Genomic DNA, 27,033 nt, shown 5'->3' with positions numbered 1-27,033 from the left:
CCTAACAACTCTTGGAGGAGGAGGATGTTGAAGTGGCTTAGAGAACATCAGCATCTGTTCTGGCTGGCTCCAGACAACAGAAGAAGTGGATGGGAAAACGCGCTGTTTTCAGAGGCAAACATGAGTTAGGAAACTTCCTTCCTCCACGGGAGGGATCCTTTGTCACCTAGAACATTAATTAATGGCTGCAAACTTTCTCAACAGCCCAGGGGACAATGCCCTGCCTACAGGTGAGAGCTGGTCATCCGGAGTTTTCCCAAGCACCCAGAGAAGGGGGTCAGACAACAGGGCCAAGCGGAAACTCACCGCTGCCCCCCCCCTCCCAGAAAGGAGACAGTGTCTGTGGGCATCCCAGCTGCGTCCGGATCTGGGCACAGCTGGAGGCTCCGGGTGGAGGAGCCACAGCTCGGCTGCTGCCCAGCGTGTGTGCCCGGCCCTCCTGGCCGCCAGGAGGGCCGGCCGCTGGCGGGAAGAGGCCGGGAAACCTGGGAGCCAGCCGCACAGACAGCAGCGGCTTTGTTCCGTAGTGGGTCCCCCCCTTCACCCCTCCCAAACCCGCAGAGGTCAGACATCCCTCCCCGGGCCCCGCGCCCGCCCCCACCCCCTTCCCCGGCTCTCTGGGGCATCCTTCCCCGGGCCGGCTCTGAAAGCGTTAACCCTGGATCTTTCCGCACCTCCCACCCACCGCTCGCGCCCAAGGTTCCTAAAAAGGAAAGGTGCAAAACTTGGTCCAGGATAAGACACGATCAAAAAGCCAGGCCATACTTCCTGTTGCCGAGACCTTATATAACACGTCATGACCGCCCCGGCTGCAGAGACGCACCTAGCGCTGGCCCGGCCGCCGCCTCCGCCGCCCGCCCGCCGCCCCAGGTTTCCCCGAGGACCGCGATGAGCTGGTGGCTGTGCTGCGCGCTCGTGGTAAGTCCCGGGGCGCCCGGCCCGTGCCCCAGGCCGCCTGGCGTCCCTCCCCGCGGGCTGCTGGGGGCCACACTCACCCGCCTCTCTCAGGTTGAGGTTGGAACCCCGTACTTACCTGGACAGAGCCTTCAGCCCTCCCTGCAAGTTTCTGCTTAGTTTAAGGGGAACGTGGGGAGCGAGAGAGATGTAGACCTTCACTTGCTCGTTAATTTGTGCGAATGATCTTACTTACCCATCTTACATTCTTCATCTCAGATTGCGTAGGTCCTTAGGGAGTTCAGTACATCCTGGCTCGTTTGGACTTTTCTCATCATCATCATCATCATTATTGTTAGAAATGAAGTGGTCCGTTAGTGTATGTTAGAAGGGGAGGCCAGACTTTCCAAAACTCCTCTACAGAACACAATTTGGATGCATCATTAAGCCCATTTACACGTGCCATGGCAACTTTGAATCACTGGTCCCAGAGGGGGACTGTATATACACATACATATACAAATATACATATACATATATATATATATGTATGTATGTATATCTACATAATGTGTGTATCTGTCTGTCAGTTATGTATGCGATTTAATATTTTAGTGAAGTTTTGTTATTAAAATAGATTATCCCAATACTCAACTTCAGTATAATGTAGAAAATATTCCTGGACTAACGTTACTTGTGTTCAATAATATATTTAAGTAACTTAATGATATTCAGCACTAAATAGGCCAAAACCAGTTTTGAAATGGTCATTTGGTAACAGAAGGAGTCTTGGTAACAGTGTAGCTTCTTTCTCGTTTTTTAAGACATAAAGTTTAGGCTTTTGGCTGATCATTAGGATTGACATATAACTTTTTCTGTGATCAACTTCTTTCCTTTATGTTAGTAGAATATTGAGTACATGAAGTTACAAATCAGTTACTCATGCAAGGTCAGGGAAAACCTGTATTGAAGCCACATGTGTGTCTGAAGTGTGCTGGAGTCAATGTTTGCCTTTCAACCTCCGCCTCACACAGTGTGAGCGGGAAGCTAAGTCCCCCTCCACCCCTTACTTCCTGGTAAATGAAAAGCCACCCAGGCATAGTGGGACATCAGTCACAAGTATGCATGCTAATTACATAGACATATATGCATGTACATTGTATATAGTGAATATGTAGCCACTCATATGGATGCAGTGAAGAACTTGCTTTTTTAACAAGTACACCTTTATAAAAGAAAAAAAGAAAGAAAAACCACAACACATACAGAATTGTACCAAATGTAAGTGAATAAGTTTCTCAAATTCAGCATTTGTGAGCTGGTACAAGGATGAAGAAATACATCACCAGCACCTCAAAACTTTTTTTGTATCTCTTCCTGGGACCTTCTTTAGCTTCTGAGGTTTACTTTCTAGGTGATTGGAAATGGACACTTTGTATCACTACATAAAGAGACTGAATGCCCCTTGGCCCACAGTGAGGTGCATCTCTAGACTGAGAAGCACCGTAGACATTTGGTCTTACCTATCAGACATGCCACTACAGTAAGGACAAAGTGAAAAGCAGAGTGGACACCATTCCTGTCCTTATCAACCTCATCGCCTAAAGGAGAATATAAGTATTTGACAAGTACTGCATACGTAATTATTGTTACCAAAAAAAGGAAGTCCTGTGTGACTTGGGATTTTTCAATGGCTCAGCCTTCCAGAAGTTTGTAGAGGAAGTTGCAGCACAGTGGTTATCAGCAAGACTGAGCTCAAACACCAGCACACCACTTACCAGAATGACAGTGGCCACACTACTTCCCTCTGGAGCTCTAGGTTTCTGTAAACTGGCTACCGTGGTATGCATACATAGGGAAGGCACGTTAAGTCCATGTTCCATGCTAGCATTAGCTTCTAATCTACAGATTACACATAAAGAGCAATCGAGAGCCAATTATATAGAAGACATACTGACGGTACTCAGAAGAGAGAAATATGACTACCTACTCTTGCCTTATGGAGGGATAGGATGCTTCATTGCCGGAGGCACATGATATCCTGAGCACCCGCAACACTCCCCCAAAATGGGAAAGCAAAAACTGTGATGGAATAGAATTCTAGATTCTTTTGTGAGAGCTCAGGATTTGCTAGTAGACAGGCAGTGGAAGTGGGAAAGGGTCATCTTTAGGACGGAAGTCTTGCTTATAAGCTTCCCTGGAATGCTCACTAGTACACTCATGCAGAGTGCTGTTCTTCAGTGGGACCATAATCACACCCAGCCATTTCCTTCTTGACTGACTTGTATCCATTGTGCTGAGAACATCAACAGGGTGCCCTATACCTTGGCTTTAACTGGTGGCTGAAATTTACAATCACCTACCATGATCCAGTGCCAGAGCCCGGGCCACCATTCGCTGCCCACCTTCTCAAAGCCAAGCTCTGAGTTAATGCTATGATGCTAAGAAATGGAGCAGAAGAGGAGAGAACTAGACCCGATCTGTCTGTCTTCCTTTAGCATAATACTCTTTGGGGCTACTAACATTTCATTTTTGTTTATTTTGGTTTCCTTCCCCTTCTCCCAGTGGTTAAGTTTGTGGGTTTGCCTAGACTTTTCTTTCTTTCTTCCTTCCTTCCTTCCTTCCTTCCTTCCTTCCTTCCTCCTTCCTTCCTTCCTTTCTTTCTTTCTTTCTTTCTTTCTTTCTTTCTTTCCTTTGAGAATGTGCTGAAGGTTTTTAGAAACATCTAACATAGACACAACCTCAGGGCAGCTCTGACTCCTGTCCATAGCAACTTTCCTGTCCTCTGTCACCTAGCAACCTTCAACATAGTCCCTAATTCAATCTGGGTTTTTAATTTTACTTCGTAGACTAAAACCACAGTTGTCAAATACCACTAGTGGAGGAAGAAAACATTCTGGTCCAAAATGATTCAGTAAATTCTAGAAACAGTGCTATGGCAATGCTTACCGAAGAGGCACCGAACACACAGTCCGGTATTCTTGGTTTCCTGCCACTGACTTGCCTTCTGAGACTGGCTCTCTGCATCCTCTGGCCTGTATGCTCCCTTTGCATAAACACTTTCTGTGAAAAAACGTTACTTTCCTTAGCATGTCTTTAACCAATGACATTTCCTTTACCCTGACATTTTACTGAGAGAAAGAAGGAGAGAAGGTGAGTGAAAGAGATGTTAATAAAAAAGAGTCACATTATAAAATATTATATTTGCATTTCACAATATTTTAGCTTTGCCTGCTCCTTATGTTGCTCCAATGGATCAAGCATGTCAACATTATCAGTATATTTGTAAGTCTTACTTGTAGAGCAGTAGTTTGCAATTACATCAGCCTTGTTCAATGTATGTCTGTAATAAAACCTCTGTGACAACTTTTATAATAAATTCTCTGTACCCTTCTTGTATCCTGATATGAAATTCAGAGTACATATATTTTGCCTACACATAGAATTTTTATAAAATCAATATCCAGACATAACTATACTATAAAGGAGTCATAAAAAGGAAAGCAATTTATAATAAAATAAGCTTCACGAGAAGACATAAAGAAGTCATGATATGCTGGCATTTTTATGTGGAATTACCAGCAGATGCATAGCTGGGAATGAAGACGAGGCATGCGTGTCACAGCGGTGACACAGGAGCCTGCCTGGGCTCGGCTTTGGGGCTACGATTTTTAGGGAACATGAGCAAATCTCTGTAGAGTTGGGAGTAAAACAAAGTTCCATCTTCTATGCAATTTTATGTCGATAAATTTCTACAAAATTATGTATGGATAACAAATCTGCAAAACAACACTCCATGTATAAATAAAATGGAGTTGTGATCTAGGGTTAAATAATAATATATAGATTTTTCTTTTAGTTTATTTATACCAGTTTTCAACAGGACATGTGAATGTTTGTGCAGCAGGGAATTGTTCTTGTTGTTCAGGTATCTTCTCCAATTGCCCTCCACTTTATTATTATTATGATTTTGAGATCAGGTCCTGGAATGAACTCAGAGCTCACACTCAGCTTGACTAGCTAACCACTGAGCCATAGGTATCTATCTCTGTCTCACCACCACTAGGAATACAACCGGCCACGTGCCACTGCTGATGGCATTTTGCCTGGGTGGTAGGAATCCAAACTCTGGCCCTCATGCTTGCATGGCAAGCAATTTACTTACTCATTCATCTCCCCAGTCCCATCAAATATTGAGAGTTGAGAAATTTTAGTATTAGGAAAAACCTGGAGATTAAGAAAACATTCAAGTCATTGCCTGAGAGAATCACAGAGAAAGAAGATTTCACATGACATGAGAAGAAAGTGTAAAGCTGTCCCCAGAGCACATGTCTTATAGTGACAGTCTGAGAAAATAAATGTAAATAAAAGAGTGGCATCCATGTTTAGAAAAGAAAACAAAAATCTAAGTAAAATTTAGCTACCCACAATAGCAGGAACTAGTAAATCGGAAATCCTAGCAACATCTGTAAACTATCTATGCAAGAAGAAAGAGTGAGGTATGGCCAACTTGAAATAGGACAGTGTTTTTTATGTGACATGTAATTAGTTTTTGGAGCTCACTACCACAGAATATTTTGGAGGAACTTGCATTGAAAGTCTATAAAAAGAATTCTTTTGGACAGTTGTAAGGGATAAGAATAGTGCTACAATGCATTAGGTAAGAAGTTGTGTGGTACCTTCTCTCTCACACACACTCACTTGTCCTCTCCAGATTAAGGTTCCAGTTTTCTACAGATGGAGTAGATTGGTTTTTCCTAGTTACAAGGTGGCACAATTTCCCAGGAATTTAGGTAGATATTTTTTCACTCCATTTCCTACAAGTATCTGAACCAGCCAGACAATAAACAGATAGAGAAAGCAAGAGGAAATGAAGGTAATTTCTAAGCTAATTGACGCATCCATCTGCTCACATAATCACTTCTGGTTGCAGATGTATTGGAATACTTAAGAACTACGGTCAGCAGATTTCAAGCATACAACACAGCATTATTAACTTCAGTCAACATGCAGTATAGTAGATCTCTAGAATGTACTCATCGAAGCTGAAACTTTGTGCTTGTGGACTACTAGATCCCTCTGCCCTGCCTTTGGGAATCACTATTCTGCTCACTCAAAATGAAACATCATCTTTAAAAAGAAGAATAGCCCTAAGGTTTTCATTTCAATTCATTCTGTACCTTGACAACATTTTTTGTAAAAGCCTCCTAAGTAATCAACTATAAAATAGAAAAATGGGTGACAAGAGGGATTTAGATTTAAGGCAAGATAGCAATTTAACCTTTATTATTGCCTTTGGTAAATTCAATTTTCTTCTGAAGTCTTTGATCCTAAAACCTTAATTCCTTCTCCATGTGTTTTACTTCAATAGCTATTTCTTTCTAAGTTGGTTCATGCTCTTTTTCTTCCTCCAGTTCTGGCATTTGTCCTGTCATTATTGCTGTTGCCAGTGTGTGTCTTTGAGCTTGTCCTTGTTCATTGCTCGGCATTGTTTCTGTCTTGATCCTGTCCCTCTTCTGTGATTTGTCTTGATGTTGGTCTTATGTTCTCTTGTTTAACTACAAAAATATTTTATTACTTTCTTGTCCAAAAATCATGTACCTTATCCTTAGGAAGTATAGATAATAAGTCTCTATTCTTTATGTAAGATTGCTTTCCACCATCATCACTTTGTACCAACACCACCAGCAACAAAGGTATAATTTAGGAATTCAACTGTAGAGCACTGTGGCAAAAAATGCAGGCAGGGGTCTCATCTCTTATTTAGGCCCTCATCTTTGAAGTTCAATCAGTGCCCTCACTTCTTTAGATCTTATCTCATGCCTATTCCAAGTGGAAGAATTGGGCCAGATTGTATATGGAAGATGATGTGTAATTTAATATTTTTTATCTGAATTGAAAAAGATTTATTATATAATGTTTACTATTCAAGACATGTAAAAATAACATGGAGTTATTGATCTATATACTACTACAAGAATATTTACAATAACCCCTTTTATTTCAGTAGTCAAAAGTTTCTTTTGCCCCTTTAGTTCATGTCCAAGAAATTCTGTTGACATCAAGAAGCCGTATGAGGAAGCTGCTTTTGATATATTACCTAATTTTAGATAGTATAACATATGAGGATCACAAATTTATCTTCTTAAGCAAAAATATATTTCCTCATTTTGAAACAAGCCCTTTTTGTCATCAGCAGTTATGCATAGAAGTTGGTAATATAGGTATTTTTTTCATATTGTATTTAGTTAAAAGCCAAGTTCAAGTCATTCCCCCAGGACTTACTGAAGAGGTGTAATTATGGTCACTAGAAATCTCTTTGAGTCAATGAACAGAATTTTCTTTGAATTTGTATTCACAAAGAAGTACTTGACAACTGCACACTGCTCTTTGGAATAAATGTCAAACCTTCAGGCCTAATAGGCATGGTAATGGGGAGCTCAGCAAGACCATTAAAATCTCCACATGAATAATATACTAGCTGACAGACAGAAGACCTTTACTCCCACACTCTTGTCTCTTTATGTCCACTAAAAAGGAAGACATAAAAAAATCACCTGGTTGGCCTAGAGAGTGCTTAGTGGCTAAGGTACTTGCCTTCAAAGCCAAAGGACCTGGGTTCAATTCCTAAGTATTCATGTAAGCTAGATGCACAGGTGGCTTATGTATCTGGAGTTCATTTGCCGTGGATAGAGGCCCTGACATACCCACCCCCCCCCATCTGCCATTTTCTCTCTCAAATAAATAAATAAAAGATTAAAAAATAACCTATGACTTTAAAAATCAACTAGTTCATGCCTATATAACTGGTATTTACTGGGAATGGTGTAGTCAGTAGTGTTATCTGACAACTCATCATAGTTCTCCCTTCCAGAAATGAGGCAGTTTCCTCCTAGAAAGGATGTACTAAGGGAAGATATGAACACTTGTGGCCATTGACTTATGAGTTAAAATTACATATCACTTTTGAATAGTAGATCATCTTATTATCAATATTGTCTCCAACTTTCTTTGCTTGTTTGATTTTTCTCTTTCCTCCTTCCATTCATACCAGCAATTTCCCAGACATTAGTTCTTCTGTCATCCTAGGTCTTGGATAGGAGTCTTGGCCAGGAGCCAGCTACTGTCTAACTAGGGATAGTCGCTGTTGAAGTTACTTTTGAATTGCTAGGACAAAACACCTGGCCAAAAGCAGATGACAGGAGGAAAGGGTTTATTTTAGCTTATAGTTTCAAGGGGACATGTCATAATGGCAGGGCGGAGGCTGGGCACCCCACCTTTCCACGGCATCTTCCAGAAAGCAGCAAGAGAGTGAGCTGAGCTGCTACTGGCAAGAGGAAGTGGCTTATAGACATCCTTAAATCCATCCATAGCTACATCTCCTCCAACGAGGTTCCACTTTCCAAATGGCCACCAGTTGGGGAACAAGTATTCAAAACACATGACACTATGTGGGGATCTCATTCAAATCAGTACAGCAGCCACCATAGCACAGCCAAAACTAAATCTTTGTTGTTGTCTTGAAGCTGCTGAGATTTTAAAGTTCTTTATTTGAACAGCATCAAACCAACTGATTCAGTATCAAAACCTCAATTACATCTGATCATTGAGAGGTGGCAATGAAAAAAAAAAAAATAATACATTTAAAATTGGTGGCAACTGCAAAGAACATTTAAAATTGGTTCCCTGAGAAACAAATAACACAGAACCATCTACAGAAATCTATGTGTCAATTACTGTATTATAGGTCAAGAGAGTTTATTCATTAGGGTGGATACTTACATAGAAAGATGGATGATATATAAGTAAACAGATGATATTAAATCACAAATAAACTAGCTCTAGTTTGAGATTACCAGCTCAATCATTCCATATCAAAGCCATTGCTATAAGGTTTCGTAAGTAGTGTCCTGGCATGGTGGTGAACGCCTTTAATCTCAGTACTTGGGAAGCAGTGGTAGGAAAATTATCGTGAGTTCAAGGCCACCCTGAGTCTACATAGTGAATTCCAGGTCAGCCTGTGCTAGAGTGAGACCATACCTCGAAAAACAAAACCAAACAAAGAAAAGATTCATAAATAGAAATGTCATCTTTCTTCTATAGAAAGCTCAGAATTTTGGCAACATCCATTTTAGAAAGTCATAGAAGGGCTGTGAAATATTATGATTACCAGACACTACCAGTACACCAAATTAAACCCATGATTATGTGAGAATCACAAAAACAAAAAGTCTGCATCATTTCTTTCATCACTTCCAACTGACATTGCCTTTGTAAAGGTCAGTCATTAGTCTAAAGTTTGACCAATTTCACCCAAGCCAGAAGGCAGAAACCATAAAAGATAATGACAATCTTTTTTTTAGAGTAGGCATCATATCTAGATGCCACACACAATATTAAACTTAATTTTCACACAAAATATCACATAATACAGAGATTCACAGACAACGAGGTGGAAATCCAGAGAAGTTAAGTAGTTTTCCCTAAGGTTACCCAGATAAGGCTTATTCCTGCTGTACTGTCGATCATACTAGTAATCCAGTAACTGAGTCTGTAAACAACTACTTCTAAATCAGATGCAACCACTGTGGGAATCGTCAACCCAGAGTGCCCTGCTGGGGTTAAGAATGGTCCAGGCTGGGGTTCATGAGGGACAAACTCTTGAACAAAGAGATTCCAATATATTCTTTTCATTTTTTTAAACCCCTTTCATTTCATGGACTCCACTTTTTTTTGAGTGCTCTTTCATCTGTAATTAAATGCCCTGGTACTTTTAATGGATGTGTCTGAGCCCAGATTTCCTAGGTAAGACCATATGAAGTAAGATCTTAAGGCTTAGCACCTCATTAAATAGTAAAAGCATGGAAAAGCAAAGAGGAAGTGTGAGTCAATTCCAGGGGCCACATTACTGAGAACCTACTGGTTGTCCAATCCCAAGACTATCTACAGAAACTACGTGTTCATTACTGCAGTGTAGGTCAGGAGAGTTTATTCATCAGGGTGGATGAATACGTGGAAAGATGGGTGATACATAAATAGGTAAACAGATGATATTAAATTTTAGTATTCAAGTTCATTATTTTCATGTCTGCCACTTTCATAAAACTGTAAATCTCACGATTCAGAAGGCTGTAAGGAGAAGAGTCAGTTGCAAATGCTCTTGGTCCAGGCAGGCTTCGATTTGAACCCTAGCTTAAATGTGTGCTAATTTTATAGCCTTTGACTAGTCACTCAATTCTCCAAGAGTCTATCTCTTCATTCATCAAGTGAGGATAATCATATTTCCAAGGAGTACTTGGAGGGGATGGATGGTACAAGCATGTGAGTGGGCTTAATCCACAGCCTATTGTATAATCATATTATACCATAATATGATGTTGTTATCCACCTTGTCCTCAAGTCTTTCTCAGATGAGACATGCACATCATAGGTGCATGGGAAATTCCCACATGTTTAACACAGATGTTATTTGACTCCACTTGTCCTTCTGGTTTCCATCCCACGTCCTTACTATTATGGGTTTCCTTGTCCAACTTCCTCTCAAAGCTGCCCTTCACCATATGTAGATTAGACCCAGTAGCTGGAGAGCCTTGAAATTGTGATTCTGCTGCATGCTTGACAAGGGAGGCTGAGTGGAGATCATTATAACACAAATGTACAACCAGCACCATTGTGACAATGTTGTCAAAATGGACCCTCTATCTCAAACACAGCAATTAACAGAAACCTGAGAGAAGAAAGATTAGGATTGAGGAGTCCAAATGTATGAGATTGTTATTTTTATATCTTCCTTACATGCTAACCTGCCTTGCAGATTCTTCTTCTTCTTTTTTTTTTTTTAAATGAAAGTTGGTCTCTTATTTTGGTTTCTTTCCTTTTTCCTACACTAATCAGAGAATCATTAATAAATGGTAAAGCTTCTTCATGGAAAAGTCATCATAAGCAAATCTAATCTATGTTCCTTACTGACCAAACACAAGTTTCTGCTATTGAATGTTAAAAACTTTAGACAATTTAAGGAAACTTTGGGGTGAACAAAAATTACAGTAAAAGTTAAATTTTACTTGGAGGGTATTTCAGACCCAAGGGAAGTAAACTAGTGTAGAATTTGGCCTAGTGATTCATCTAATAAATCATAATTGTGTTTCTTCTCCCCCATTTGCCTAGGAAAACTTTTGGCAGTAAATCATGGATGTAGAGATGAGCAGATTTAATTTATTTGCTCTTACTCCCGTACCTAGAGACATAACTCCCAGCCAAATAACTGACTATTGTGGAAATTACTAAACACGTTAGACTCTCAAGAGGGGAACTGGCAAGAGTAGATAAACCTCACATATGAGCTGCCTTTGTTCACACTCGCCTTTCAAATGGAAGATAAGTACAAATGGAGAAGTAGGTACAAAACTCCTTGAAAATAAAATAGACTTTAAAAAGTATCTTCCTTTTGGCAAATTTCATCATCCATCCTTATCATTTTACAGATGAAGTCAATACAGACTGGGTGTTTCACCTTACAAATGTACTCTTAATGTCTTTGTTATTAATGTATTCTACATATTCCTAATGTTATGGATTTCACATAGTAGGCATTCAGCATATATTGGAATGAATAAAATATATAGATATATTAAACAGTTGCTAGCATTGGGACAAAGATTTCCCTATCAAAACCTTCAAGCCTTGGTCAGACCTTTGAATCTGTTTGTTTGTTTGTTTGTTTGGTTGGTTTTTTGAGGTAGGATCTCATTCTAGCCCAGGCTGACCTGGAATTCACTATGTATTGTCAGGGTGGCCTCTAGCTCATGGTGATCCTCCTACCTCTGCCTCTCAAGTGCTGGGATTAAAAGCAGGTGCCACCATGCCCTGCTGCCCTTTAAACTTTTGACCAGAACCAAGAACAGCATACCAAGCAGGAAGATACTGAAATCAATTTTTATTCACAAGTCAGAAGGACTTTTTTTTGTAGGCCACTAAAACACTAGAACAGGAGGGAAACCCAACTTAAGACATATGTTAAATGCCTAACTTCCTACTGACAGAGAAGCTCAAGATGTCTTTAGAAATGGATCTAATTCAAAAGTCTTTCATTTGCTGCTTCCTGCATAATTAGCATACATAACATCCTACCTTTGTTTGAATCTTTCTTCCTTATCAAGTCTATTTTCAAAATATTTAAAGCATATACTATAAGTAATCTTTAGGAAACTCATTGTGGGATGTATCCTGGGTGTTTCCTTGCATGCCTAAGATGAACTGAAAAATGCAATGGTTTACAGACTGACCAGATGGTTAACTAACTTTAGTCCTCAAATAGTTCTCTGTGGTAACGATCATGACGAGGGATTACAAAAGGAACTCCCAAACCCATCGGCTATTTCAGGCTCTGCGTGGGATCCTTTTAATGAATCTTCCAAAAACGGAAACCCACTAGGTCATTCATGGTTCTGCATACCAGAGAGCAAGCCTTAGTACCATAGGATTGGATGCATTGCGTAATGCATAAATCAGCTTTGCTGGGGGAAGTGTGATCTGCATTTGTCCTTTAGGAAGATGCAAATACCAACAGAGTGCTCTAGACAAGTCATTTGAGAGGGGATGGAAAGCATGGCTGAACTGTCAAGTGGGACTTGTAGGCAAGTGCCTGCACCCTGGAGCCATCTCTCCAGCTCCAAGTGGGGACTTGTAAAAGAGGTCTTCTTGACCAGGGGCTGCCCAAATAAAGCAGCAGAGCAACGAGTAAGAAGGGGGTGAAACTAAGACAAATTGTCATTCAAGAATAGTGCAACAGTAGAGTGAGAGGTGTTGCTATGGAACAACTAAGCCCGCCCACTGTCTCCACAAAGTGCCATCCTCTGTTAGCATTTGGTAAAGGAGGAAAGATAAAAGGCTTGAAATACAAAATAACTGAACACTGTATCAACATTAAAATGGAACAAAAGGAAAGCAATAAGGTTATTAGAAATGGAACCTTAATGGTAACTTCAAGAGAAGTGGTACAGAAGCTTGAGAAAGAACCCTTGGAGACTGGAGGTGGGAAGCACCCACAGTAAGGCCTTTCAGATGCCCTCTGAGTACAGACAATTATACCAAATCACAGAGAATGGAAACAAGAGAAAAGAGGAAATACAGAGAGCATTCCATTTAACTTTTTCCTCAGAAGTCAAGCATAAAACACAGACATTCCTATACCTGTGTCCTTGCCACTGAAGATGTGACTACTTAGAGATTCCATTACACAGAAATTTTTTTTGTCTGTATGAGGGTCTAAATATTATCAACAAACAACATAAAGATAGTATTTTTTTTCACGCTTTTCCAAGAAATGCAAAAGGAAGCAAGAGAAAGAACTGGGGTGAAGAGCTCCATTAATCTTGTCCATCCACTGTCAGTAACTGATTCCAGAAATTCTGTGTGGGAATTGGGGCTAACCAGAGATTGAGACCTAAACACCCATTTTTGGCCACACAGAGTTTTGCCCTCTCACCAAAGTGGAAAATTTTCAAGCAAAATACAGAGGCCCAATTGAATTTGCAGAAAAGAAGTCTATAGTTCCCAAGGCTTTCTGACTTAAAAATCCATCTGGTAATTCCACAATGTAACTTTAAGAAAATTACTTCTACCAATTAATCTTGAATCCTTAAGTCCATACCCTGTCTTTTTCTTTTACCTCCCCAACTTCCCTATATATCAAAGAAATAACTGTTTTCCAAAGCATGGTTGAAGGAAGCCAATAATATCATGCCAGTAATCTAAAAAATATATAAATTTCATTGACATTTTTTGTGTACAGGCTAAATATCCCTTATCTGAAAAGTTTATAACCAGAAAAAGTATTTCAGATTTTCTCATTTTTTTTTTATTTTTAGATTTGACAATATTTGTATAGACTTTACTGCTTGAGACTCCCTAATCCCAAAATCCTGAAACCTAATTTGTACAGTCTGAAATTTTTTTGAGCACAGATATGATGTTTGAAAAGTTTTGGAACCTGGAGCACATAAGATTTGGGTTTGCAGTTGGGAATTTTCAGCTTTTCTTGGTATTTATTTGGCTCTTTTAAGTGAAGAGTATGAATGCCACTTTTTTCTTTTTTTCCCATCCCATCCTCATTGTTTTTGAATAAAGGAGAAAGAATTTGCCCTGAGGAGGCAATGAGCACACTTGAACTTTGTAGAAATGGGCACAGGACATCAGTGGGAAGTAAAGCTGTGGCAAGTCCAATTTCCACTTAGTAGTACCTCTTGAGATGAAAGAGTTCTGCATATCCTCAACCACATTTGTCGCCATTTGATTTTTCAATGATTTCTATCTTTACTGAGGGAAGGTGGAATCTCATAGTTGTCTGAGCTTGCATTTCCCTGATGGTTAGGGATGTAGGACATTTTCTTAAGTGTGTGTTTGCCATTTGTATTTCTTCCTCTGAGAACTCCCTGTTCATTCTCTGCCCCATTTTATGTGTGGGTTGTTTGATATTTTTATTGTTTAGATTTTTGAGTGCTTTGTTGATTCTAGAAATTAGGCCACTATCAGTTGTATAGCCAGAAAATAATGTTCTCCCATTCAGTGGGTAATCTATTGGCTCTGCTTATGGTATGTTTGTGCAAAAACTTTTCAGCTTCATGAGATCTCATTGGTTGAGTATTTAAGTCCCTGAGCTTCTTGAATTTTGTTGAGGAAGTCTTTCCTGAGGAGATAAATGACCTTTCATTATTATCTTTCATTAGCCTTGCCCCAGCTGAAACCACAGAGGATTTGGGGAGATGAGCAAGAGTGCTGCTTTCTTTCTTGGTGAACCTGATATCAGCACAAGAGTGAAGGAGATAGACACTGAGGATACTCAACACCTACCAAAGCAGAGATCCAGAGGCTCCTAAGTACCCATCACTGAAGTAGACTTAAAATGCACCCAACATGGCACAGGGAATTTTGTGGAAGAAGGGGCAGAAATATTGCTATAGCCACAAGTTGGGACATTTTGCACAGAGACATTGCCTCTCCCCCATAACTGACTGCTGCCCCCATAATGCATGATGCACAATCCCCATGGGGATAACCTGTATCCCCAACGAGGAGGGACCCTTCAGAAAATGGGCAGAGATGAGAGAAAGGATGGTACCAACATGTGTTGTTTACATACTAAGTAGTCCATAACTAACAAAAATAAATTTAAAAAAATAAAAGGGCTCTGGATCTCTGAGCCAAGCAGGCGTCTTGAAAGAGACAGAGCCTTCACAAATGGCCTTCCAGGAAATCTGGAGTTAGCAGCAAGAGAAAAGTGCTAGCTATTTACTTTTTTTATGGGTTTGAAAGTTGTGTTAGGAAACTCTCACTGCATAGCACTGAGGATTTTTAAAATATTTGAACTAAATTCACAAAGAAACCTTGGAAGATAGCACAGCTCATTCAAATGACCAACTAGCAAGTCAGTCTGATTTTTGTTTCCTTCAAGCCAATAAAAAGGTCCAGGAAAATGTAAGAGCAATCTTTCCTCAGAAACTTCCAGGGCATAGGAGGTATCTCGGCAGCCCTGAGCTGGCATACTAAGCGGCTCTGTGTTAAGTTGGAGTGTCTGACATCAAAGCACTTTGAAAACTGTTCTCTGTTCAGTGGCCCATGACCTTGAGTGAGGTGTTTTCTTCTTTACCTCTGGTTTACAAGCTCATATTAGGTTCAAGACACTCGCCTTGTTCAAGTAAGCACTGAATGAAGCTACTTTGATTAAAACCCCTAAATGTTTATGAAAAGGGCCATGCTTTAAACACTGCCACCTCTGATTCAACAAAGAATTCACTTTCTTTAGTTTGGCATCCTTCTCTCAGGTTATGGGGTGAGGTTCTGCAACATCTCCTAAAGACTATTAAAAATACATATAAAAAATAACAATTTGGAAAAAAAAAATAATTGTGTTAGGTTTGCAACCTCCCTGAAGCCTGGAAACAGTCTGCTGATTCCTGAACCAAACAAAAAAAGCTAACAATAAAAACCAAACAAACCACCTTTTACAACAAATAACACAGTTTTTTTTTTTTTTCTGAGCCTGTATTTCCTATAATTAGTGGGAACAATTTCTTCAATGCTCTCTGAAGACTTTGGGGGAGGGGGACATACGACATAATCTAGAGCCTACCTACAGTTACCCTGCAAACAGCACACTCGATCATTGGATCCTTTATCCCTCTACACAGACCTTTCCCTATCATAATGTATGTCAACTTCTGAAAGCTTGCCTGGCCCTTGACATATTACTCAGTTAACTCAGAGAGAAGTGATTATTGGATTTTCTACACATGAGTCACTTATGCAAGTCATACGATCTTTAGAGAAACATTAAGTTCAAAATTCTGTGTCTTCCCAGCGGATATGTAAACTTATGGGAGACGGTGGTCAGCTGTGGCTCACCATCCAATTTCTGGTGCTTGGCATAGATCTGGTGTGTGAGTGAATGAATGCCAGGAATGGCTGCTGATATCATCCTGTACTTTCCAACAAAACCAATGCTTTATTCCTTTATCTGTCATCATTACATCATAGGGCACAGTCTAAAAGAGCTATCATCTAATGCAAAATATAGCTACTATGACAACTTTAACCACTTTCCTCTCTATGTTTCCATCTCCTGTACTTAATCTCTTTGTAAACAATGCTTGTCTTCTGACATGTCATTTAATTCCACTGTATTTATTTTCTTAATTTGTAGTTAGGCTGTGAACTGCTCAAGGGAAGGTTTCACTACCATTTTTTGTTGAAGGCTTAACCCCAAGTGCTCAGAACCGAGTCTAACACAGAGTAAAGCCTCAATAACTATTTCTCACATCATTAAAGGAAGAACGAGTACCAGCATGTTCTCCACGCTACGGAAGCAACACAGAAGGCCTTTTTCTTTATTTATTTTTTGTTCTGTTTCTTTAACTCCCAGCCCAACTTCCTGACCAGTAGTATCATAAAGCTTGAGGATGTGAATTCTATGTGTCATATTTTTAGCAAGGAATCTGGTACACTTGGATATAGCTATTGTGGGAATGATCTGTCCATCCATTCACTTATCTGGAAATAATCCTAAAGCTTAAAGAGAAAAAGTGTCTTGCAGGTCACATCATTATCCCAAGGTGCCTTAAAGCTCTGTTCTGATGAGCTAGGAACCTGGATTTATTTAGTATGTTTGTTGCTACCTGTAGTCTTGGTCTTTGAACATAAGCAACTGGAAAGCAAAATTTATGGCTTCTACCCTTGCTTTGTGCTGCGTCTCAGTAGATAGGATTGGTATTCCATGTAAACAGTAAGGGGCTTTTTTTAAAAAAAAAAAAAATGTAAGGTACATAGAAACAATCCAAATCAATGTTCATTTCCCATTGTATCTCCTCCCAGTTCTTGGACATCTCCATTAAATGGACCACCCAGGAAACCTTCCCTCCAAAATACCTTCATTATGACCCAGACAGCGGTCGTCAGCTCATGTGTGAAAAATGTTCCCCCGGCACCTACCTAAAACAGCACTGCACAGCAAGAGGGAATACACTGTGCCTGCCTTGCCCTGAGCACTCCTACACAGACAGCTGGCACACCAGTGATGAGTGTGTGTACTGCAGCCCAGTGTGCAAGGAGCTGCAGCACACGAAGCAGGAGTGCAATCGCACGCACAACCGTGTGTGCGAGTGTGAGGCGGGGCGCTACCTGGAGCTGGAGTTCTGCTTGAAGCACCGGAGCTGTCCCCCTGGGTTGGGAGTGGCACAGGCTGGTACGTAACTGCTTCCGAGCTCTAGCCAAATCAGCTAGGGCCTTGCCAAGTCAGACAGCCAGTGAAAGTTTCCAGGGCCATGTGCCCTGACCACAAAGGTCATGCGACCTGTTAGCTCTGAGCTATGTGCCTGGATTGTTTCCAGACCTTTCTCAGAGGAATACTTTGCCACAACAGCATAATTTAGTGAGGAGTCTCAAATGCAGCAAATTGCTCCCTAATGAGATTCATGATGGATGGCCCTTGGTTCAAGACGCATACTCGGAGGTGCGCCCTTGGAGCGGCTCTATACCTGCATGTTTCACTTCAGTGTGGGCAGCGTCTTCAGACAGCAGTGCCTTCTGACACAACATCAGAAATGTTAATCGATACCAAGAGAGTAATTAGGCTGATATTAATGAGGCTCCGGAGGGCTAACAATGAGCAGTTATAATTAATTATGTAAAAAAAAATGGGAATGCTTAGGGGAAATACTTTCATCATTAAAAATGAAGCTACTTCTTTTGGCCTCGTGAGTTGAGTGTCTGGGAGGATCAAAACTACAGCAAGCCTCTAAACAGCTTATTCTTTATCTTAGATGAAACAGGTTGCGGACCCGACAGGAAGCACTTGTGTACAAACAACGTGCTTTCTCGTCCTGTGTTCCCACCGGCTTAGGTTGGAGCCTGTGTGCAGGGAAGTTTTCAAAGCTGAGACTCATGCTTCCCCCCCCCCCACCACCACATTCACAAACTTTGATGCACCATACAACTTCTGCTGGCTTTGAAAACATAACAGTATTCACTTAGAGGGAGTGCTAATCAGCATAGTTTGGGGTTACTTACTTGGAAGCCTGGTTCCTCAACTTCAACACTATTGACATTTTGAGCCACATAATTCTTTTACTATGAGCAGCTGTCATTGGCTTGTAGCCACAAAATGCCAACAACCATTTTCTTCCATTGTGGCAATTAAAATGTTCCCAGACATTGTCAAAAATCTTCTGGCAGGCACATCTGGCCCTAGGTTAGGACCTTGGCCTTGCTGATGTTAATTACTTGCCATAATTTTAACCTTCAAAAGTTTTAAGATACAAGATCTCAATGATTGGTGTCACTTAGGCATACAAATGACATGTGGTAAAGATTGAGGGCACAGGCAAATCTGTTCCAGGGGAAACCTGGTCGCAAACAACCAAACCCAAAAATAAAACTCTGAAATCTACCGTTTCCAAGGCAGTGAATCTTAAAAAAGGTACACACCGCATGAAAGCCTCTTACAATCCCTCTAGAATGAGCACTTGAGGGGGAGGAATTAGTGACATTTCTTATTTCTATACTGTGCGGTATTTTGAATCTCGGATGCTAAGTTCACTGATAGGGGAAAAAAACCCGCCCAACCAAACAAAATTGACGAAACCCAAACCCAGTGCCATAAATAAGATGTGTACAGAACTTAAGTGTATGCTTTGCAGCTTGGAAAATAGGAAATAGTGAAAAACAATGGAAATAGCAAGGTTGTTTCCCTCATAGGTATGAAAATCCGTTCATAGGATAAAGTAAGCAGAAAACTGGAAGATTTAGAGCAAAGGGATGGGGTGCACTGTTTGGCACCATTGTGGGGTTTATTTACCTTTTCTCTCCCTAAAAACCCACCAGGTGGTTCCACATGGAAAATGAGGGGTTTCCAGCTCAAAGACAAGGAAAGTTTTTCGTAAAAAAATGTAATAAACATCTTTTTGCCTTGCCTGTTTTGGAGACAAGGTGCCTCCTCCTCCTGTTCTATCCCTCTGTTAACCAGCCTTGGACTTCCTGTGCAGGTACTTAGGGTGAGCATCACTGCTCCTCTCATCAGGGCATCACTTCACATTTTGTTTGCCAGACTACAATTGTTACAGTCCTACTGATACCAATAAGATAAGGATCGTTACTGAAATGGATACATCCCTTACATACAAAAATTCCTTTCAATTACAAAATGTCATCTTCAGTATTCAGAAAGGTACTATTAGATAAAGCCTCTAAACAGATTTCAAAACTTTTCTTCCTTCATTCTTGGATTCCTTCAGCTAAAAAACTTTTCTAAAAGAATGTTTCATATATGTGACCTTCTTGTTAGGAGGCACCAGGAGACCAAAGCCCCAAATATGTATCTGAAGAATGATAACTCTCCTTGGTGTGGGACGTGTGGCAGTTGGCTAAAGGACTTTTGGGTGCACATATTCAAGTAACTGATTCCCAGAAAACTGAGTAACTGTCACAAGAGTCCTGTCCAAAAGATTTCTGCTTATGGTACTGTACAGTAAAATGTAATATTAGATCCCATTTAAAGGGAAAGATAAAATAAGAAAGCACACTGGAAAATGCAACTGAAATTTATCTCTGCCTTGTAAGGTGGTTCCTAAAACAATGCCAGTACCATGCTTAAAATAGCCTTTAATAAGTGAAACTTTTGGGCTGTGGTTTCCTGTCCTCCTCCCCTTTTCTGCCTGCCTTTGCCAGTTTTGCAGGTCAATGAATCACCGATCCTTTTCATAAAGAAAAGAGACAGGAGATGAAACTAAAGCCAATCCACTTTCCACCTTTCTTCTTTTTATTTTTTGGTTTGGTAAAAAAAAGATACCATGAGGTAGGAGGCTGAAATTTTTAATAAGTGAAGTCTAATAATTTTCCCTAGCTTTAATTTGTCTCCTTTGTACTTGTTCTCTTGCATAAACCAGAATTGGCCTGCACAATCTGCATCTAAATACCAAAGCCTTAATCTGTTCAAGTCGCTTACACTAGATGGAGATAGCTTCATATGCAAATACACTGCAGTGTACGATGTGGCTGTGGATGATAGAGGCAAGGATTGGATGATTCTCATTTTCCATAGCACCTCTAGTTGTTGACTGGTTCGACTTTTTAAACCTGTGATGTCTCTAAATTTCTTAACCACCTTAAAAGCACAAATCAAAATGCCCTTGTACCCTTCCTAAAGTCTTAATGGTACTTATTCTCCAATCATCAGTTTAAGCAAATGGTGGACTGTGCTGCTTAGCTGTGGCTTTCATGCCTGTGAGTCAGAGGCCAGCCTTACTGTCACCTGCAGAAGTTTATTACACTGTGCGTGTTTATTTCTCAATGTTAGCTTGCCTCACGATTTGGAGTCAGGAAAGAAAGAAGTTCTGTAAGAATTGATTGGAATTTAACAATGTAACATTCAATGGGTGCTGATTTCAAAGAAAGATATTAAAACAGATGCATGGCAGTTATCTTGATGAGTCTGCAAGGATCATTGTGTGAGGAATGCTGTTGACATGCATTCCTGCCTCTTCAACAGAGGCAAGGCTAATGAGTACCTTCGCTTCTCTTTCCTCTCACATTTCAGGAACATTTTGGAGGTAACAGCAAAACAAGCTCATGTTTGTATTATGAAAGACTGCCTAAGGGGATGACTGTAGAAGTTTTGTTATCTCTGTCTAATGAAGTAAAAAAGGGAAATGCCTAAAGTTTTGTGCAACATAATCGTAGCAGTTAAAACAAAGTGAAAAATCTTTCCAAAACTGTGCTAAGATGATTTCTGCTATGAAAGAATTTGAAAGGAAGGTGTTAAGCTCCTTGGCTATTTTCCACAGGAACCCCAGAGCGAAATACAGTTTGCAAACGATGTCCAGATGGATTCTTCTCAAATGAGACTTCTTCAAAAGCCCCCTGTAGGAAACACACAAACTGCAGTTTCCTCGGCCTCTTGTTAACTCAAAAAGGAAATTCAACACATGACAATGTATGTTCTGGAAACCGGGAATCAACACAAAAATGTGGAATAGGTAATTATATTCCAAATTATACTGCCCTTTCTTAAATCATCGGCCTCTGCAGGGAATGCAATAGACTCTTAGCCAAACTTATACTTTTCTTTTTGTTCTGGGTAAAAAATATATATATATTTATTTGAGACAGAGAAAGGGAGATAGAGAATGAAAATGAGCATGCCAGGGCCTCTAACAATTGCAAATGAACTCTAGACACATGCACCACCATGTATATCTGGCTTACGTGGGACCTGGAGAATTGAACCTGGGTCCCTCTGCTTTGCAGGCAAGCATCTTCACCACTAAGCCGTGTCTCCAGCCCCACAGTTTTCTTTTTTAGGCAGTTGCTGAAACTACAACTCAAAAATTTCTCAAAAAGTCCTCATTTTCCCACAGCTGGCCTAACATCTCAACCTCTGGCTTTCTCCAGTGCCTTCCGAGATGATTGCTTGAGCCCAAATCAGCCAACTTCAAATTGCAGGATTTAAATTATGTATTTTATCACTTTCAAAATGTCTGTGTTAAGGGCTGGGGATATAGCTTATTAATGGCGTACTTACCTAGCAAGCATGATGTCCTGGCATCAGCCCCCACCCCTGCAAAAGAAAAGTTTGTATTATTAGCTAAAGTGGAGATTGGTACTGAAGAAGCAAAATGATGGAGACTGGTGACAAATTAGAAATCTAAACTTGGCATTGTTACTAATGGTGCCAGGGGATTTAGCACATGAAAGTTCTGCATTCCTCTGGCATCTGAAAGTCTGTTCAGTTGAGGTCACTAGCATGAAGTTAAAATCATATCCTATTGGAGATGATACTGATCATCTTCACTTTCTGCCCCGCCTATCACTGAACTAATCTCAGCATGTCACTGGAGGACTTATCACACCCGAGATGGTCTACTTTTGTTCCTTTATTCAAACCAACTGGACTAGCCCAAAACATCTTACTGTACCACACAGAAACTCACAGGAATGAGGGCTGGTATAATTACAGTTCCATACCAGGTCCAACACTATTTTGCACTGCGTTTGAATTCTTAGATAAGTCATGAAGCCTTTCTGCTTGCCTCTGTAAAAAAAAGAGTGAATTCTAACCTTAATACTGTCTTTATTTTATTTTACATTTTATTTTTCCATTAATTGAGCAATTACTTTATAGAGTTTAATATTTACTAAAACACTGTGAAATTTGCTTATGGTCATCATAGATGGCTAATAGCAAATGCAGTATTTAAACTCTAAATTAAACATAAACTCCTAATCTTGAAATATACCAGTTCTACCCAGACACTTAGGCCATGGCAACTATTAACGATTTTTATTATGTTTCTACTTAATGCAAGTTTTTCTGTTTTGTTCTTTTTTTTTTGCATTTTTGCTGGAAATTAAACCCAGAGCTTTGTGACTATTAGGCCAGTACTATACCACTGAGCCACACCTTTGACCCTTAGTGCATCTTCTATGTTGACTTTTATCAACTGCTTTTTTTCCACAGATAAGCATATATTTTATATTATGTAAAATAATATATTATTTCAAAATACTGTATGCAGTATTTTATTTCCCCAAAATAACTTAGAACTACCCTCTGGTCACTAAGTCAAGTTTTAGAAAAGTGCTAACTGTTTACATTAAGTTACAGAATTTTTGGCTATAAAATTTATTTGTAGTCATATTAAATGCTTATTAAAGGATTAAAGGATTAAAGCTGCCCTCCTCGTCAACAAAGCCCCAAAGAGAAAGGAAAAATAAGAAAGCACAGTAGCCCCGTTGGTCTGTGCCACAGAGAGCATCCAACAGAGCTAATTTGATTAAAACTTCTCATCTTAGCATAGCTCAAAGGCACTTACTATTATTTTTGTGTGTGTGAAAAAGATTTCCAGAAATCCAAGTGTTCAGCCAATCTTGGTTTTCTTACTTTCGCTCAGATGTCACCCTTTGTGAGGAGGCTTTCTTCAGGTTCGCTCTTCCTACCAAATTTACACCTAATTGGCTCAATGTTCTGGTGGACAATTTGCCTGGGACTAAAGTAAAAGCAGAGAGTGTGGAGAGGATTAAACGGCGACACAGCTCACAAGAACAGACGTTCCAGCTGCTGAAGTTATGGAAGCATCAAAACAAAGATCAAGATATGGTGAAGAAGATCATCCAAGGTACGGTTACCTGAAATTAATCCTCAATTAGACATACCGCTTTGTCATGAAGGAGGAACAAGACTATGTGCAAGGGTAATGGGGTAGCCGTTTCCTTTTCACATTCATCATTGGACCCACAATTCCACACTGAGGGAAAGTGGAGACACTATTCCTATAGCAGTCATGTGGTTCTATTCTGTCCCTACTTTCTCTTTAAAATACACTGAATACTCAAAAGGGAGAGACATGTACATAGAGACAAGACCAGACTGGAGGGAGTCTCTTCCTCAGCTCCTTGCTGCTGTGTCCTACTTCGGAAAGTCTCTCAGCCACTTGGCTCTTCTCTCACATTTCACGCTCTTCACTGTACATTTGGTGATTCCTTCCAGAGAGGTGCCGAGTCTCTTCCAAATACCCTTTCATCAATTCTCAGCCCAGATCCTGTATTGAAATTATCATGTTAGTTGCATGTGTTGTGAGTATTCATGAGGATGATTAACATTTGAGTTATTTGGAAGAACGGGCTGATTAAGACCACAAATTTTCATGTTTTAGACCTTTCTATGGAATCTCCTTTAGAAATGGTGAGGAAGGTAGAGAAAGACCCAAAGAGGAAGAAATGCTTTACAATATACAATGGAAGAGTTCTAACTTCAATTACCATTGGAAGAAATGCCAGAGAAATTAAGGACACTAATAGACACTGCCATTGAGAAATTTACTCTGCTCTCCCCAAGTATCTGACCTTGTTTCTGTACTCTATCCAGAACACCTCAAATATACGAACACAGAGCAATGGGTTTTAGCAAACTAACATCTTTTTTTTTTTTTAATTTTGTATTTATTTATTTGAGAGCGACAGACAGGGAGAAAGACAGGTAGAGGGAGAGAGAGAGAATGGGCGCATCAGGGCTTGCAGCCTCTGCAAACGAACTCCAGACACGTGCGCCCCCTTGTGCATCTGGCTAACGTGGGACCTGGGGAACCAAGCCTCGAACCGGGGTCCTTAGGCTTCACAGGCAAGCGCTTAACCACTAAGCCATCTCTCCAGCCCAAACTAACATCTTTTGACAGCCTACTGCTTTCACTTATGCAAAGAGTAAACTTTTCTTGTGGTTCTGGCAAAACAGAATTATTCTTTGAACGCATAATTAGCCCTGAAGAGAAAAAAAAAGAAAGAGAAATAGAAAATCATACACTGTTAGAAAGAGAAGAGACAACATTCCTTGCTTTAAAAATGATGATATTGGTATTGCAGCCCAGAAAGATAAAGTGACTTGCCTTAAGGCTCACAGATAGGAAATGACTCATGTCATTAATAGAAACATTAGTTACTCCCTCTTATGTTTATGCCCAAGCTCACTGCTGAAGTGCCCTCCAGGCTATGTGCATGCTCCTATTCCTGGGACCCCTGTTATTGACTTTTCAGATAACTGCCTCACCATGATGCTCCTCCAGTGCTGCGTGTGTTTATTAAAGTCTTGTTCAAGGGACTCTTGTCAACCAGGGTCTGTGTTTAATACCAACAAATGAAGTGCACATTACAAGATAGCTAAACTGATTTATGTTTTTATGAAATATTGTGAGTTTAACTTTGCTTAGAAAACAAAGTGGTGTGTCTGTAACTTTCTAATGTTGACTTTCAAAACCAAGGAAACCTTAAAAACTTTTGTTGGATGCCTAAATAAGTAGTGTAGTATGTTATCCTATTATAGCAGCAAATAATATTCTCTTAGGGCTGGAGAGATGGCTTAGCAGCTAAGCGCTTGCCTGTGAAGCCTAAGGACCCCGGTTCGAGGCTCGATTCCCAGGTCCCACGTTAGCCAGATGCACAAGGGGGTGCACACGTCTGGAGTTCGTTTGCAGAGGCTGGAAGCCCTAGCGTGCCCATTCTCTCTCTCTCTCCCTCTATCTGTCTTTCTCTCTATGTCTGTCGCTGTCAAATAAATAAATAAATAATAATAAAAATATTCTCTTAGTTCTCAGAAATAACTATTGTCACTTAAGTCAACTATACTCTCTCTCCCTCTCTATTAATCTCTTTCTCTTGTTATTTTTCTCTCTCTAAAACACACACACACACACACACACACACACACACAAGAGAGAGAGAGAGAGAGAGAGAGAGAGAGAGAGAGAGAGAGAGAGAGAGAGAGAAAGCTTATCCCTAAAATTAAACAACAAAATGACATTAGACCAGGTGACACACATTGGCTGGGTGATGGTATGGGATGAATAGAAATGACAAAAGTGTCTCCGTGGTCTTTTGCCCCATGCAGATATTGACCTCTGTGAAAACAGTGTGCAGCGACACATGGGACATGCAAACCTTACCTATGAGCAGCTCCTCGGCTTGATGGAGAGCTTACCTGGGAAGAAAGTCAGTACAGAAGACATCGAAAGGACAAGGAAGACATGCAGAGCAAACGAGCAGCTCCTGAAGCTGCTCAGCTTGTGGAGAATCAAGAACGGTGACCAGGACACCCTGAAGGGCTTGATGCATGCTCTCAAGCACTTGAAAACATACCACTTCCCCAAAACCGTCACTCACAGTCTGAGGAAGACCATCAGGTTTCTGCACAGCTTCACCATGTACCGATTGTATCAGAAGCTCTTTTTAGAGATGATAGGGAACCAGGTCCAGTCAGTCAAAATAAGCTGCTTATAACCAGACGTGGTCACTGGGCTGTTTCTTCGTGATGGTCCAGGCCTGAGGGAGGAGCAGACTGCCCCTCATGCACTCGAGGGGGTACAGTAATCTCTCTCTCATCAACCACGACTGACTTTGCTTCACGGCACTCAAAGAAACTAGAATGTGGAGAACTAGTATCTCCCACAAAGTTCAATACATCCCCAATAACTTATCCAGCTGTAAGTTCTGGCCCAGTATCTACTGACTGTATTTTTTTTCTTGTTACTGCTTGCAGGAATTCAACTGGAAATATTAATAACAAAATCTAGAGTCCATTGTATCTTTCCAAATATGGGAATGTCTAACATATATAGCTTTGGGATTTCAGCTGTGCTATAGGCTTTTATTAGAAAGTCATGTTTTTTTCTGTAAACGTTACTAATATATCTGTAACACTGTTGCAGTATTGCTATTTATATTCATTCAGACATAAGATTTGTACATATTATCATCCTAGAGAGAAATGGTCTAAGACTTAATTTTAGAAAGAAAAAAATATTGTTTATTATGACAAATGAAAGATGTAAAGTATATTTTTAATAGAAAGTTTGTAGGATTTTATATTTGGTTCTGCCACTTTTCCTGTGTGGAATGTTTTTATAATATAATTTTATCTGTATACGCTGTAATATCATTTTATAGAAAATGCATTATGTAGTCAATTGTTTAATGTTGGAAAGTGTATGAACTATAAATTATCTGAATACTAGATGCTCTGAGAAATTGAATGTACTTTATTTAAAAGATTTTTATGGTCTTACTGTATAAATAACATCATTAAAGTTTTCAAATTATTTTTCA

The 27,033-nt window shown here is 40.1% G+C and overlaps 1 protein-coding gene across 1 annotated transcript; it reads left to right on the top strand.

Annotated features, from left to right (window-relative positions):
- Positions 1 to 676: 676 nt before the first annotated feature.
- On the top strand, positions 677 to 27,033 carry Tnfrsf11b (TNF receptor superfamily member 11b). Its single transcript, XM_004661373.2, has 5 exons — positions 677 to 918; positions 17,263 to 17,632; positions 21,228 to 21,419; positions 23,334 to 23,558; positions 25,820 to 27,033. Exons 1-5 carry the CDS (start codon positions 889 to 891, stop codon positions 26,206 to 26,208), a joined length of 1,206 nt encoding a protein of 401 aa, XP_004661430.1. The 5' UTR covers positions 677 to 888; the 3' UTR covers positions 26,209 to 27,033.

Source organism: Jaculus jaculus, chromosome 2 (assembly GCF_020740685.1).
Source record: "Jaculus jaculus isolate mJacJac1 chromosome 2, mJacJac1.mat.Y.cur, whole genome shotgun sequence".
Classification (NCBI taxonomy): domain Eukaryota; kingdom Metazoa; phylum Chordata; class Mammalia; order Rodentia; family Dipodidae; genus Jaculus; species Jaculus jaculus.
This window is presented reverse-complemented; position numbering and strand designations above follow the sequence as displayed.